The sequence below is a fragment of the Trichomycterus rosablanca genome, chromosome 15, assembly GCF_030014385.1.
Source record: "Trichomycterus rosablanca isolate fTriRos1 chromosome 15, fTriRos1.hap1, whole genome shotgun sequence".
Classification (NCBI taxonomy): Eukaryota; Metazoa; Chordata; class Actinopteri; order Siluriformes; family Trichomycteridae; genus Trichomycterus; species Trichomycterus rosablanca.
This window is the reverse complement of record NC_086002.1, coordinates 23,786,905-23,802,852: the sequence shown is the minus strand read 5'-3', so window position 1 is coordinate 23,802,852 and position 15,948 is coordinate 23,786,905. Positions and strand designations below refer to the sequence as shown.

At 38.6% G+C, this 15,948-nt stretch overlaps 2 protein-coding genes and 1 pseudogene across 2 annotated transcripts in view; 1 reads left to right on the top strand and 2 right to left on the bottom strand.

Annotated features, from left to right (window-relative positions):
• The window catches only part of LOC134328803 (uncharacterized), a 450,585-nt gene that overhangs the window by 109,106 nt on the left and 325,531 nt on the right, over positions 1 to 15,948 (bottom strand). The gene's annotated exons all lie outside the window — the stretch shown is intronic.
• LOC134328715 (zinc finger protein 271-like) overlaps positions 1 to 15,948 on the top strand; it is a 525,414-nt pseudogene that overhangs the window by 291,595 nt on the left and 217,871 nt on the right.
• Positions 6,342 to 15,445, bottom strand: LOC134328707 (NACHT, LRR and PYD domains-containing protein 3-like). Its single transcript, XM_063009887.1, has 11 exons — positions 15,305 to 15,445; positions 13,570 to 13,686; positions 13,334 to 13,391; positions 12,749 to 12,953; positions 10,594 to 12,382; positions 9,425 to 9,598; positions 8,988 to 9,161; positions 8,616 to 8,789; positions 8,281 to 8,454; positions 7,852 to 8,028; positions 6,342 to 7,545 (listed from the first exon to the last, which is right to left on the bottom strand). Exons 2-11 carry the CDS (start codon positions 13,680 to 13,682, stop codon positions 7,539 to 7,541), a joined length of 3,045 nt encoding a protein of 1,014 aa, XP_062865957.1. The 5' UTR covers positions 13,683 to 13,686; positions 15,305 to 15,445; the 3' UTR covers positions 6,342 to 7,538.

The following is a 15,948-nucleotide window of genomic DNA, read 5'->3' as shown; positions in this document are numbered from 1 at the left end:
CATGAAGAATTCCAGAAGAAACTAATAAAAAGGAGGAGGAGGAGGAGGATAATTTCTTCTGTAAGTAAATGTGGAGCATGATGCCACTTTTCCACCAGACAGTGTGGTACAGTACAGTATGGTACAGTACAGTGTGGTACAGTACAGTGTGGTACAGTACAGTGTGGTACAGTACAGTATGGTATAGTACAGTGTGGTACAGTACAGAGTAGTACAGTACAGTATGGTACAGTACAGTATGGTACAGTACAGTGTGGTACAGTACAGTATGGTGTAGTACAGTGTGATACAGTACAGTGTGGTACAGTACAGAGTAGTACAGTACAGTATGGTACAGTACAGTATGATACAGTACAGTATGATACAGTACAGTACAGTATGGTACAGTGCAGTGTGGTACAGTACAGTGTGGTACAGTACAGTATGGTACAGTACAGTGTGGTACAGTACAGTATGGTACAGTGCAGTATGGTACAGTACAGTGTGGTACAGTAGTGTGGTACAGTACAGTGTGGTACAGTTCAATATGGTACAGTGAAGTAAGGTACAGTACAGTGTGGTACAGTTCAATATGGTACAGTGAAGTAAGGTACAGTACAGTGTGGTACAGTACAGTATGGTACAGTACAGTGTGGTACAGTACAGTGTGGTACAGTACGGTACAGTACAGTATGATACAGTATGGTACAGTGCAGTATGGTACAGTACAGTATGGTACAGTGCAGTATGGTACAGTGCAGTGTGGTACAGTACAGTGTGGTACAGTACAGTGTGGTACAGTGCAGTATGGTGCAGTACAGTGTGGTACAGTGCAGTATGGTACAGTACAGTGTGGTACAGTACAGTGTGGTACAGTACGGTACAGTACAGTATGATACAGTGCAGTGTGGTACAGTACAGTGTGGTACAGTACAGTACAGTACAGTATGATACAGTACAGTATGGTACAGTGCAGTGTGGTACAGTACAGTGTGGTACAGTACAGTATGATACAGTACAGTATGGTACAGTACAGTGTGGTACAGTACAGTGTGGTACAGTACAGTATGGTACAGTACAGTATGGTACAGTACAGTGTGGTACAGTACAGTATGGTACAGTGAAGTAAGGTACAGTACAGTGTGGTACAGTACAGTGTGGTACAGTACAGTATGGTACAGTGAAGTAAGGTACAGTACAGTATGGTACAGTACAGTATGGTACAGTGAAGTAAGGTACAGTACAGTATGGTACAGTACAGTGTGGTACAGTACAGTATGGTACAGTACAGTGTGGTACAGTACAGTATGGTACAGTAAAGTAAGGTACAGTACAGTGTGGTACAGTACAGTGTGGTACAGTACAGTATGGTACAGTGAAGTAAGGTACAGTACAGTCTGGTACAGTACAGTATGGTATAGTATGGTACAGTACAGTAAGGTACAGTACAGTATGGTACAGTACAGTGTGGTACAGTATGGTACAGTACATTTTGGTACAGTACATTGTGGTACAGTATAGTATGGTACAGTACAGTATGGTACAGTACAGTGTGGTACAGTATGGTACAGTACATTGTGGTACAGTATAGTATGGTACAGTACAGTATGGTACAGTACAGTTAGTATTGGAGTCACTAATCAGTAGAAATAATAAGAGAAAGTGGATAGTGGGATTAGAACCTGTACTGTACCGTACTGTCCTGTGCTGCTACACTCCAGTCTGGATTTAAGTTTTAATCTAACTGAATTTATTTGTAATTGGAAATCAAACCCACAACCTTCAGTTTCCTCCAGTTGTTAAGTTTCTTCTTCTCATATTGATGAATTTCAGGTGAAGTCACTTTAATCCCTCCGGAACTTGTTGCTTCTGTGGAACTGCTCTTCTCAGAGGACCAACAGTGTGGAGGTTTCCAGATGAAGCCTGTGAAGAAGGAAGAACCTGAAGATACAGATGAACTCAGTAAGACTTTTTTATAACATTTTTATAAAATTATTTCTCCTAATTTGGTCATGTCTGAATTACTTGTAATATTTTAACTATGAAAGAGTCCATGCACCAGGTTTTGTTTACATAAAGACAAACACCACCACAGAAGCTCTTCATCAGTTCCACCATGCTGTGGTTTAGCTGCAGTCCATGATCCTCTTCTGTGTCAGGGTCCAGATTTTTATTTTGTCATGACATATTGGCAAGGAAGAGACAAGGTAGTTTTAGCTTAGCGCGCTAACCTCCATATTCACCCTGTTTTGGCTATTCCTGTTGGGATGAACAGCTCACTTGGACGCGGTGTTCTGCTCACCTCTGGAAGTAAATAAAAACTAGATTGCTAAGCCTGGTGAGACGCTCAGGTTCATGCGCCACCATCTTGCCCAAAGGTGGAAACATGTATTGTGGTCAGATGAATCAGCATTTCAGGTCTTTTTATGGAAAAATGGACAGCGTGTGATCCAAACCAAAGACAAAAAGGATCCAGACTGTTATCAGCAACATGTGCTGCCTTCAAGACGTCGTCTTTTCCAGGGATGTCCAGCATTTTTTAACAAGACGATGCAAATCCACCTGCTGCACACATTACAAAGGTGTGGCTGTGGAATAAGAGGGTATAGGTACTGGACTGGCCTGTCTGCAGTCCTGACCTGTCCTAACTATTTTTGGAATGTGTTGCAGGCCTGAAATGTAGGAATGGATGTTTATTAATAAATGAAATGAAGTTGAGCAGATAAAAGATGAAATATCTCAGCTTCATCCTGTCTGACATCAAATAAAAGTGAAAGTCAATGTAAGAAACTAAAATGTGTTTTATTATTTTTCATTTTCCATACTGTCCCAAGTATTTTTTTTAATTGGGGTTGTATTGTTATTATTATTATTAAATCTGCTGAAACCCTGTTTGAATAAAGGTTTATAGATCGTCCTTTTTGACAGATAGTATAGAAGTACGTGTCTGTTAGTTCTAACTTAAGTGCAGTGTTAATTTTGACAGCAAATTTTGATTTAGTTTTATTCATAGTCTTTTGACTAAAATGTCATTTAGTTTTAGTCGTAATTTAGTCATCTGAATTGTTTTAGTTTTAGTCTAGTTTTAGTCGACTAATTATCATAAGACTTTAGTCGACTAAATCTACAGTCGATTTAGTCGATTAAAATACATATTTGTTTGTTTATTAAGGTTTTAACGTCATGTTTTTACACATTGGTTACATTCATGACATGGACAAATTTGGTATCTTCAATTCACCTCACTTGCACGTCTTTGGACTGTGGGAGGAAACCGGAGCACCCGGAGGAAACTCACACAGACACGAGGAGAACATGCAAACTCCACACAGAAAGGACCCGGACCACCCCACCTGGGGTTCGAACCCAGGACCTTCTTGCTGTGAGGCGACAGCGCAACCCACTTAGCCACCGTGTTGCCCTAAAATACATATAAAGGGTGTAAAATGTAAATGCTTTTTCGTCAGTTCCCTTAATTATTTAAGTCATTATATACACTTACACAAAATGAAAAATTTTTAACCAGTTATGGAATATTATTAATGTTTGAATGTGCAATACACACAGAAACAGATTTAACTTATTTCAAACATCTTTATTTAACTGACCTTGCTCATTGAGCATAACAATAACAAAATATTAATGACCAGTACGCCTGCTCTGCCTGAAAAGTATATGCATTGTTCATAACAAATTGCATATTACATTCTTTATAAAACTGGGTACCTTAAAAGCAGCTGTGACATTATTTTGCCATTATACTGCCAGCAGTGGAGAATGTCATTTCAGATTTGTTGTGTTTTTAACCGAGATCGTCGCCCCACATGGTTTACACATCGTCTTGTTTTTCACGACGTCAAATGAGAAATGTGTCCATATATCGGCTCACCTCTTTCTCCCTGTTGACATTGTGGAGTTAACCTGGTTCCACGAGTAAAGAAAGTTCACAGACTAGTCTGGTCTTCCTGGGTTTAGATCAAATTTGTGCAAGTGTGGTCTTACCGCGGTACTGCAAAAGATTAGTACTGATTGGATGGCTAATCGGCTTGTCCCACCCTCCTCATACGCTAAAGTAGTTATGATTGGATCTCTTGCTAACTGGTCCCTACCTTCCACAAAACTAAATCAGTTCTGATTATATGTCGTCACTGCCAAACATTTTCGTCTCGTTTTTATTCGTTGACGAAAGTGTCGATTCATTTCGTCATAGTTTTTATCCTTTTATGTAGTTTTTATTTAGTTATCGTCTCGTTTTCGTCATGAAATAAAGGTTCGTTGTCGAAAACTATGACGAAAATCATTCGTCAACGAAATTAACACTGGTGGGGAGATACAGAACCCAAGACAGAGATTAAATGAAAATTGTATTAATAATAAAAAAAAGAACAACAGAAGATAACCAAATGAAACAAAAGTAAACAGGGTGGATCTCGATCAAATTACTTGCACTTGAACACTGAAACACAAAAATCATAAAGGTAAACACAGCAGAGCCGCAAACCCCAATCGCCGGCTTGCGAGGTGGTCACGCTCACGCTGTGGCATTTAGGAGCGGGTTTAGCCTGAAGGCCATGCGCTATAAAAGGTGCCGAAGCTGCACATGCTGAACTACGAAGTTCAGAAAATGAGCTCGAACTCGCGTAAGCGCAGTTCGGGTCATCAGATGGCCAAATTACCCACCGCAGGTCGCTGTCGCTGGGAAGGATCCAATCTATTCCAGATGGGCCCTGTCACCAGCTGCGAGGTGCGGTTGCGCTGGGAAGGAGGTGATCTGTTGAGCGCATGAAAAGGGAACCGAACTTGTGTAAGCGCAGTTTGGGAATTCAGATGGCCATGTCACCCGCCGCAGGTCACTATCGCTGGGAAGGAGCCAATCTATCTCAGATGGGTCATGTCACCAGCTGCGAGGCACGGTTGCGCTGGGAAGAAGGCGATCTGTAAAGCACAATAAAAAGAAACCGAACTTGCATGAATGCAGTCCGGGAAATCAGATGGACATCTCACCAGCAGCGCTTCGCTGCCGCTGGGGAGGAACCGATCTGTGGAAAAGAATAAAGAGAAATCGAATTCGCATAAGCGCAGTTCGGGAAATCAGATGGACGTCTCACCAGCCACGCGTTGCTGACGCTGGGGAGGAACCGATCTGTGGGGAACAATAAAGAAAAACCGAACTTGCATGAATGCAGTCCGGAGAATCAGATGGATGTCTCAGTAGCAGTGCTTCGCCGCTGCTGGGGAGGAACCGATCTGTGGAGCAGAATAAAGAGAGACTGAACTTGTATGAACGCAGTTCGAGGAATCAGATGGATGTCTCACCAGCAGTGCTTCGCCACCGCTGGGGAGGAACCGATCTGTGGGGAACAATAAAGAAAAACCGAACTTGCATGAATGCAGTCCTAGGAATCAGATGGATGTCTCACCAGCAGCGCTTCGCTGCCGCTGGGGAGGAACCGATCTGTGGAGCAGAATAAAGAGAGACCGAACTTGCATGAATGCAGTCCGAGGAATCAGATGGATGTCTCACCAGCAGCGCTTCGCCACCGCTGGGGAGGAACCGATCTGTGGAGAACAATAAAGAGAGACTGAACTCGCATAAGCGCAGTTCGGGAAACCAGATGGACGTCTCACCAGCTGCACTTTGCTAACTGTGGAACTGTAACTTGATCTGTGGAAAAATGCATGTTAATCAGAGTGCGGGTTCAAGCCGGGACTGCAGGTGGCAAAGACACGCACTTATCCCGCTGCCCTATGGTGATAGTAACAACCCTTCCGAATTAACGTCCCAAGGACGCAGAGTGGCATCGGTGGATGGCGTTTAGCTGGTCTCCTGCCGAATGCAGGGAGAAACCCAATGCACAACTCTAAAATAAAGACAGCTCAAGGGCTGTTCGAGGTCGCACCAAAACTTTCCCTAGCCAAAAGAAAATAAAACTTCCCTAGATTACCTCAGCCTTTTTGCTTACACATCCGACCGTCCTATTGACGCCCAGAGTACCCGCTGACCCTAACAAAGGTAAATTAAAGAAATTAAATCAACACAGTTGAAAACCAAAGTAAATTAAATGAAACCAAAACAAATCAAACAAAACCAAACAGAAGGCACAACAAACTACAGCTGCACAGTAGCTGCTTAAATAAGCAGGCACAGCTGCAGGTTGTCAGCCTTAATTAGAAGACCTCTGATTTAAGGCCTTTGTTCCAGTGGCTCTGTAATCCATGCGACGCCGGGAACCAGAGGCAAGTTCACCCGACGCCGCAGGAACCCCTACACCTACATACCTAAAGAAAATGTTGAGAGGGTCACACACATTATTTTTTTCTTTCAATAAATGAAACCATTGTTAAAAAACTATTTGTGTTTATTTGGTCTTTAATATTAATATTTATTTGGTGGTCTGATACATACTACGTAGTTTGACATGCAAAAGTAGAAAATTGGAAAATGAAGTAAATACTTTTTCACAGCACTACATTACTGCAGGAAGATAAAAGTAATTAAGAATATAAACTCCACACAACTCACACAAAATATTCCAAAAATAATGATACAGTAGTTTCAGTCATTAACGATAACACAAGCACAATGGTTATTCAAAATATCAGTTATAATGTATTAGTGTTATTATTAGTCATTAACAAAACTGCTACACTTACTGTCCCTTTCATCAAATATTTGCATTATCATCTTCTATATTTAACATTAATAAGAATCATCGCTTTGATTCTTATTATTTTTAACTAGTGTTAACTATTTAACTATTATAGTTTAATCAGTTAGTTGGTTAAAATGTACAGTAAATAAAAGTGATTCATAATTTTGCATATAAAAAGGGGATAATGTACCCCCCCACCTCAGGGACCTTTACTGTTTGATGTCTGTTTTGGTTTGTTTTGACTATACAACAAGGTCCCATAAATCATACATTCCAATCAAAAGGTGCGAGTCATACAGAAGAGACTTTCTTCAGTCAGCCCTCTACACACCTTGTGGTTATGTAGGAAGATATCCTGACTTTAAGACCTCACTATCGTCTGTAATTTCCCAGCAGAGATACTAGATTCTCTGGCCACTCGAGTAATCCTCCTCATGTTCTCCTCCAGGAAAAATCTAAACATCTCCAGTAACTTTAAATTTCTTCATTACAGGTAGATAGTGAACAGCATGCTAATGCACCAAGCTAATGCAGGGTTTTTTAAAGCAGTCCTAATGGACCCTCACCATGTTTTGCAGCTTCTAACTCACATGTACCAGGTGCTCAATGTTCAGTTTATCAGATTAATTCAGCTGGTACCAGAAACCTGATGGACTCTCCAATCTCATTACTTCAGCAGAGATGTATAGAAGGATGAGATGAAAGGTTATCAGCAGTTCAGAGTGGGTTTGAGAGCGTCGATCTTGTACAGGAAGTGATGTCATGCACACAGTTGTACAGAAAGCATGTTTACAGATTTGAGCAGTAAGAAGCTGAACAAAGTGTCACCATGTAGAATCCCAGTGTGAAGAGTAGATGGTGTTTATCTCCACTGCTCTTCATCTCATAATTCAATATGTATTAGAATCAGATGCTGTAGAAGAGACCAGACATGATCAGATGTTTCAGTCACCTATCAGACTCAACACAATCAGAAACAGTATAAACACCAGCACGCATGCACGCACGCACACACACACACCACCTGGAACAATGATAGAACATTTCACATGATTCATTGTTCTATAAAGAACCCTGATACAGATGAAGTTTTGCTAATGAACAATTCTACAATAAGACAGACATACCACTGCATGTGTGTGTAATGTGTGCATGTGTGTGTAGTGTGTGCATGTGTGTGTGTTTAGGTGTGTCTGTGTATAAATCAATAGTAACTTACTGTAGTTCCTTCAGGTTACATTGTGGATCCACCTTAAGCTCTCTGAGCAGTTTTACTCCTGATTGTCCTGGATCATTGCCACTCAGATACAGTTCTCTCAGAAGTGATGATGGGTTTGATTTTAGAGCTGAAGCCAGAGCAGTAAATCCTTCATCTGTAATACTGCAGCTCCTCAACCTGCAGAAGAAAATCACTTAATAAAAATCATACATCATCTTCTCCCACCTCCTCCTCCATCTCCATTCAGATCCACAATCAGACATCATCACTGATAAATCTTCAACATGTAAAACTATTCTATTATATTAATGATAAAGTGTTTTATCTTGTGTGAGGAAAATGAGTAAAATATCAAACTCCTACACACATCAATAACAGTTTCTGTATGAATGAGCTTCTGTATCTACAGTGTGAAAGTGAAGATCTTACTCCAGTATCTCCAGTGTACAGTGTGGATTCTCCAGTCCAGCTGAGAGCAGCTTCACTCCTGAATCCTTCAGTTTATTGTTACTCAGGTTCAGATGTTTCAGACTGGAAGAGTTTAAACTGAGAACTGAGGACAGAACTTCACAACTTCTCTTTGTTAGATTACAATCAACCAACCTGGAGAGAAATAATCAGATCAATCGGACACAGTATCAGTAAAGATACTTTCCATCAATCACAAACAAAGAATCATAATTTTTGCTTTTTTTTTTTATTATTTGGTTAAATAATTTTGAAACAGAACCCCTGTATCTACAGTGTGAAAGTGAAGATCTTACTCCAGTATATCCAGTTTACAGTGTGGATTCTCCAGTCCAGCAGAGAGCAGCTTCACTCCTGAATCCTTCAGTTTATTGTTACTCAGGTTCAAACGTTTCAGACTGCAGGAGTTTGAACTGAGAACTGAGGACAGAACTTCACAACTTTTCTCTGTGAGATTACACTCCCACAACCTGAAGAGAAATAATCAAATCACTCTAATACAGTATCAGTAAAAATATTTTGCTGTCAATGACAAACACAGAATCATAATTTTAGCTTTTATCAATGTTTAAGGTGCACAATAGAACATGTTTTTGCTTTATTTTTTATTAACTGGTTAACTTAGAAAGAAATATTCAGTATCTACAGTGTGAAAGTGAAGATCTTACCCCAGTATCTCCAGTTTACAGTGTTGATTCTCCAGTCCAGCAGAGAGCAGCTTCACTCCTGAATCCTTCAGTTTATTGTAACTCAGGTTCAGATGTTTCAGACTGGAGGAGTTTAAACTAAGAACTGAGGACAGAACTTTACAACTTTTTTCTGTTAGATTACAATCCCACAACCTGGAGAGAAATAATCAGGTGAATCAGAGAAATGAAAGACGTCACTCTGCAGCAGTAGGTGGAATCCAAGTAGCAGATCTAATAATATTACCCAAACTGCAGTGCAGATGAAAGTGAAAGCAGTTCAGTTGATGATTGTGTGTTTGTGTGCGTGTGTGTCACCCTGATATGGTTTATTTGTTTACACTGATTGTTTCCCAGGATGAAATGATTAGTGTAAATGAATGAATGTGTATAAAACTTGGTGAAGTTGAAAATCTTACTCCAGTATCTCCAGTTTACAGTGAGGATTCTCCAGTCCAGCAGAGAGCAGCTTCACTCCTGAATCCTTCAGTTTATTGTTACTCAGGTTCAGATGTTTCAGACTGGAGGAGTTTAAACTGAGAACTGAGGACAGAACTTCACAACTTTCCTCTGTTAGATTACACTCCAACAACCTGGAGAGAAATAATCTGATCAATCTACATTGCAAATAAAGGTGAAAGCAGTTGAACTGATAAATCAACCAATAGCAGCACTGCTCTACTGTACTTGATTTATGTCTCCATCCTTTCAAGTGTTTTTGAGTAGCACTGGATCCACCGTGGTCCTGACCAGTATGTAAGTCAATCATTTTATCTAAATTAAATTTACATTCCATAATTACTCACTATTTTACTCTGTAAAGGTTTCACTCTCACTACTGTATTTCTGCACGACTGGGAACTAATTATTATCAGGAAGCTCTACGTAGAAACTGCTGTCACTAACATTCAGGTTTAGAGGTACAAATACTTCTGCTCCTGCTTTCAGGTGAAATTCTATGTTCTGTATAAAACTAGTGCACGAGTCTAAACATGTAATTTACACGTCATGTTTATGTAAACTGAGCTCTGTTTATTCCACGTCTGATTCATGAAGCTGTCGTACAGCAAAACAATCTGATTATTATTACAGTGTTTTCATCAGAGTAAAATGCATTTTCGTGAAAATATAATTATACATCAGTCAGATCAATTCCCTCCATGCTAACATTCTCAGATCTCAGCAAATGTCGACAAGTGTACTTTACCGGCTGCACCACCTGAGCACCCCGTTCATGATTACATGAGTGTATTTAAAAGATTGTCTATTATTAATTTGTTTCTCTCTTTATTACTGAACTTAGTTTAGTCCTGATGTTTTTGAAGCTCTGTGGTTGATGATTTTTACCATTTAACATCAAATTTTATACTCAGTATAATTAGCAGAGTGCAAGTTAGTAGGTGGTGCAGAAACTGTTAACATTATTATTTAGGTTATGAAATTACATGTTTATTTTAGACATACTTTGAGATCAGACTGCAGCACTGTAGTTTTGCACCTTCTCAGTTTTGTACATTTAACTATTAGTGAACTATTAGTGTTTGTGTAATGAACTTATGAATCAAATATTTATCAATAAATTACTCACATAGCTTTTTTTGATTCTTTTACCACTGACAGCATCTTCAGAAGACCTTTATGTGATGGATAATATTTTCTCAAATCAAACTCATCCAGCTCCCGATCTGAGTTCAGCAACACAAACAACAGAGCCGACCACTGAGCAGGAGAGAGATGAAGTCCATCGTGATTAACATAAACTTTTCTCTTCAGGTATTTTTGGATTTCCTGCACTAGAGAATCATCGTTCAGTTCATTCAGACAGTGGAACAGATTGATGGATTTTTCTGGAGAGGGATTCTCACTGATCTTCTCCTTGATGTATCTGACTGTTTCCTCTGTGTTGTAAGAGCTACTTCCTGTTTGTGGCAGTAGGTCTGAGAGTAGGTCTAAGAGAGTCTGATTGGACTCCAGTGAAAGACCCAGGAGAAAGCGGAGGAAAAGATCCAGGTGTCCATTCTCACTCTGTAAGGCCTCGTCCACTGCACTCTTCAGAAAGTCAGACATATTTGTATAGTTTCTAAAGGTGTTAAAGAATTCAGTGTTTTGCATCACCTGTAGATTTCTGTTTTTGTTGATGAAGGTGTGAAATACATATAAAGCAGCCAGAAACTCCTGAACACTCAGGTGCACAAAGCTGAAGACCTGACCCAGGTGCAGTCCAGCCTCTTTTTTGAAGATTTGGGTGCAGACCCCTGAGTACACTGATGTGTTTTTGACATCAATGCCACACTCTGTCAGGTCTTCCTCATAGAAGATCAGGTTTCCTTTCTCCAGCTGCTGGAAGGCCAGTTTTCCCAGTGCCAGTATTGTCTCTCTGGTCTGGTGTGGATCAGGGTCAGATTTCCCATGATACTTTTGTTCCTTGTGTTTTATTTGAAAGATTAGAAAGTAAGTGAACATTTGAGTCAGAGTTTTTGGGATCTCTTTCCCCTTGACTACATCCAGAATTATCTCTAGAACAGAGGCTGAGATCCAGCAGAAGACTGGAATGTGACACATGATGTAGAGGCTTCTTGATGACTTCATGTGTTTGATGATTTTACTAGCCAGGTTCTCATTACTGATCCTCTTCCTGAAGTACTCCTCTTTCTGAGGGTCACTGAACCCTCGTACCTCTGTTACCTGGTCTACACATTCAGGAGGGATCTGATTGGCTGCTCCTGGTCGAGTGGTGATCCAGAGGTGAGCAGAGGGAAGCAGGTTCCCCTTGATGAGGTTTGTCAGCAGCACATCCATTTTTACTGACTTTGTTAAGTTACACAATCGCTCATTATTTTGAAATAGAGGAAGTCGACACTCATCCAGACCATCAAAGATGAACAAAACTTTATAACCATCACAATCTAATGATGTCAGACCTTTCACTTCTGGGAAAAACTGATGAAGAAGTTCCATCAGACTGAGATTTTCCTGCTTCATAAAGTTCAGCTCTCTAAAAGGAAGTGAAAATATGAAGATGACATCCTGATTTGCTTTTTCTTCAGCCCAGTCCAGAATGAACTTCTGCACTGAGACTGTTTTTCCAATTCCAGCGATTCCTTTAGTCAGCACAGTTCTGGTGGACGAGTCTTTAAAGAGGTCACTGCATTTGATGGGTTTCTCCTGTGTTACTGGTCTCCTGGATGCTGCTTTAATCTGTCTGACCTCATGTTCATTATTGGCGTCTCCACTCCAACCCTCTGTGATGTAGAGCTCTGTGAAGATCTCATTCAGAAGTGCTGAGCTTCCATGCTGGGAGATTCCTTCACTGATTCTTTTACATTTCTCTCTCAGATTTGATTTCAGTTTTTTGTGATATACAGGGACTAAAAGTTCTAATAAACAGAAATCATAAATCAATAAATTATTAATCAATATTTTACTGAATGATCAATAAACACTATATAATTTAATACTTTAATAAATAATTGATTAATTTCTAAAGTATTTCCTATTTTTTAAATAATATTAAATGTAGGATTTTCTCTTATAATATTATTATAATGGATTTGTAGAGATGTAGTGATCAAAATCATAGTTAAAATTCTCATATAACAAAGTACCTGGTGCTCATTAAACATTATATAATATAATTTAATGACCAATCAAAAGCTGATAGATGATTCTAGAACCAAGATAAATGTGGAAGAATATAATCTAATATTAAAGAAATAAATAATGTAAGTATTTAGATCTCTTACTCCTCTGCAGGGTATTAGCGAGGTCTGTCTGGTTCATGATCTTCAGAACATTCAGTGTGATCTTTAGCGCCCCCTCTCTGAAACTGCTCAGATCTTCCACATCCTTCACCTCCTGCTCAGAGCATGCTGGGTCATTTTCATTCAGGAGCTTTTTGAACTTGTTTAGCTCATTCTTTAACATGTTTATGACTTTCAGCTCCAGTTCCTGTTGAGGAATTTAGAGGAACAGATCATCACAATAAGCACCATCAGATAATAAAGAAAGATGAGTGATGTGACCATACAGTATAAGGAGTGATGTAGTTTTTTTGCATGTCAAGTTCAGGAAATGAAGAAACAGTGATTGTGCATTAAAATGTGTATACGTTTTAAACTGGAATTTCACCTCTGTCTTCTCATTAAAATGTTGAAGGTTGTGTGTTTAATAACCCTAATAAGCCCCAATAATGCCATATGTCAAAAATCAAGAGATCATTCAGGTCTAAAAGAACCACAACATCTAAGAAGTGTCCAAAATCAACATAAAATTATTCATCTTCCTCAAAGTATTCATTTAGCAAACTAGATTAGTATTATTATACAAACCTCAAAAATTGATTCCAACTGAGCTCTGTAAGTACCATTTAATTTCTCCTTTTGTGGTCTGTAAAAAAAGACAAATAAGACAGTATTGAACACTAGCAGGTTATATCATCCTGTTATTGAAACATTTCCTAGATGATTAGTATTTTTAAGAATGAATGAGTTTAATGAGATTAATACATTTCATCAGGAGAAACTGGAAGTAAAAACACTGCACTGAATCATAAGATTACACTGACCTCAGATCAGGAAAACATCCTCCATCCTTAAATTGAGGTGGTGGTCCCTTTGAGCCGTCACTCTTCATGGAGACACAGGTGGGTTTAGGTAAATTTGGTCTTGTACCCTCCATCACACTGGGGTACAAGCAAAGTCAAACATAAAGAAACCAATAAATGGGTGAATGTTTAAATCTATTATGTGATTCTTCCATCCTAATTCAAGCTGGAAATATTGTGGAAGATTCAATAATAAAAATATATTACATTTAGAGGATTTAATATATTTAGAAATATAAACAAAAGCTATAGGATTTTGGTTTTAGCTTGTTTAAGAAAAGCTGTTTTGATATTGGTATTTTTAGTACACACTTATTACACAGTAACCAAAACCAATAACTTCATCCCATGCAAGTTTTTATTTTGGACACAGACATGTTGGCTAATTCAGGGGTTATTAAGTTTTTAAACAAACACTTTCAAGGACACAACGAAGGACTCAAGACAGCTACTGTATCTCAACTAGAGTTTTAAATGTCTGCAAACTTCACTATGATAGACATTGCTTTTTTGTTTTACACCAGTATGCTAATAACTCAACCACGACTGATATGATTTTACATTCTTAAATAAATCATCAATATCATTATTACAAATTTATATAAATGTCAACAAAAATATCAAACTCTTATCTGCACTTGGTCTTAAATTTGACTCATGTAGACTGTAGTACACAGTTTGGATTGTCCCCCAATTCCCAGAACCACTACCTCAGATCAGTTCCTGAAGTGGTTTGGATGGTCCTTTAACCAGTTACTCTTCACTAATAAATAATTATTAAAAGTTTTAGATCTTCATAATTTCAGTCATTTATACTCTGAGAATTTTTTTCTAAACTTAATTTAGTTTTGATTAGTTTTCAGATTCAGAAAGTGTGCAGAGCTGGGTGCTTAGGTGGCACAGTGGTATAAAACTATATAAAAAAGCATGAGGGCACCTAAACGTTTGAGTTCAGAGAAACACCACCAAGAACATGACACAGTAATCACACAGCTTAGCTAACTAGCAGCTAGTGTAATTAATCCTTAAAATCTTAAAAGTAAAAAATAAACTGTATGTCTTAGCTGGGATTTAAAACTGCTCTGTAATGCTTTAAGTTTTACACCAGTATGCCAATAACACAGAGCTGATCTGATTTTACATTCTTAAATAAATGAAAGTGTATTAATAACAATCTCACTCTCATCAATGTGTTAGATTAGTGCTTTCTTTATAATCACACATAGCGTGGACACATTATCAGTAATGAATTCCAACCTTTCTTCAGTAAAGTTTGACTTTTGATGTAATCCTCTCATACATGTTTATTATTTTATGTTTATTATTGATTGTGTGTTTCTGTTATTTTGTCCACCGCCTGCATGTATGTATATACGAGCACATCTGTGACTTTAAAAAGCTACATTTTAGCATCCAGACGAAAACAAAGAAGCAGTTTTCAGAAATCTCTTTATCCTGTTTTCATTAATCGTGGGTTTGTGGTTTCGTGTTTATGAGAAAAAAACACAGAAGACTAAAGTGTAAAAAATATCTGTGTTGTTGTTGACAGGCCTAAATAATGGTGTTAAATGTGACGCATTTTCAGACAGTTTCCTTACCGAAAAAATATCAGGTAATAAAATCAATCCTAAACATTTCTCCATCAAATACGGATTAATAACATTTACACATTTCAACTTTATATTCACAAACTCACCGTGATTTTCTTGAAAACTTTATATTTCTCTCCACATAAACCTAAGAGCTCCCCAGCTAGCACAATAGATCTGGGCCGATTCCGGCTCCGGTTTGGCAATGTCGGCTGGCTCGGCACCCCCTGGCCTGAATATGGCTGGATGTTGTTACTTTCGACAGACTGAGGCGATGTTATTGCAAAGTTTTAGCACCATGCACTGATCAGAGATTTTTTGCAATCCCCTCCTTCAACACTGGAATAAATGTGAAAGAACCTTTCACCCACTGCCTTTTGCTTCTGTTGCAATCATCATGGCTCTCATAAAGTGTTTCTAGGTTGAGTAACAAACCACATACGTATGTCTTTATAAATAAAATAATTAATAAATAAATGGCTTACGGGAACCTCTTGCATTGGTCTTGGCTATTCGAATTTGTGTCATGAAATGAGGTAAAGGGGCATTGATAGCTTTTGTTTTGATAAACTAACATGAGCATCTACATGCACCGTGAGTTTCAGTTTTTCTAGAATTTCATGAAATTTTCATGAATTTGAAGTTTTTCCTTCAATTCGTGTTCCTTATGATCCAAATTAAAATGTAAACATAAAATGATTGAAACCCTAAATTAGTATACGTACAAGGCAAGGACGGATTAAGGATAGTC

Bases quoted from the DNA above. Each gene is read 5' to 3' on its own strand.
- LOC134328707 (XM_063009887.1), bottom strand. From the start codon at position 13,682: ATGGAGGGTACAAGACCAAATTTACCTAAACCCACCTGTGTCTCCATG. The intron at 9,162-9,424 runs GTAAGATTTTCA...ATTTCTCTCCAG, and splicing joins TGTAAACTGGAGATACTGGA to GTTGTGGGATTGTAATCTAA. The intron at 8,029-8,280 runs GTAAGATCTTCA...TTTCTTCTGCAG, and splicing joins TGTACACTGGAGATACTGGA to GTTGAGGAGCTGCAGTATTA.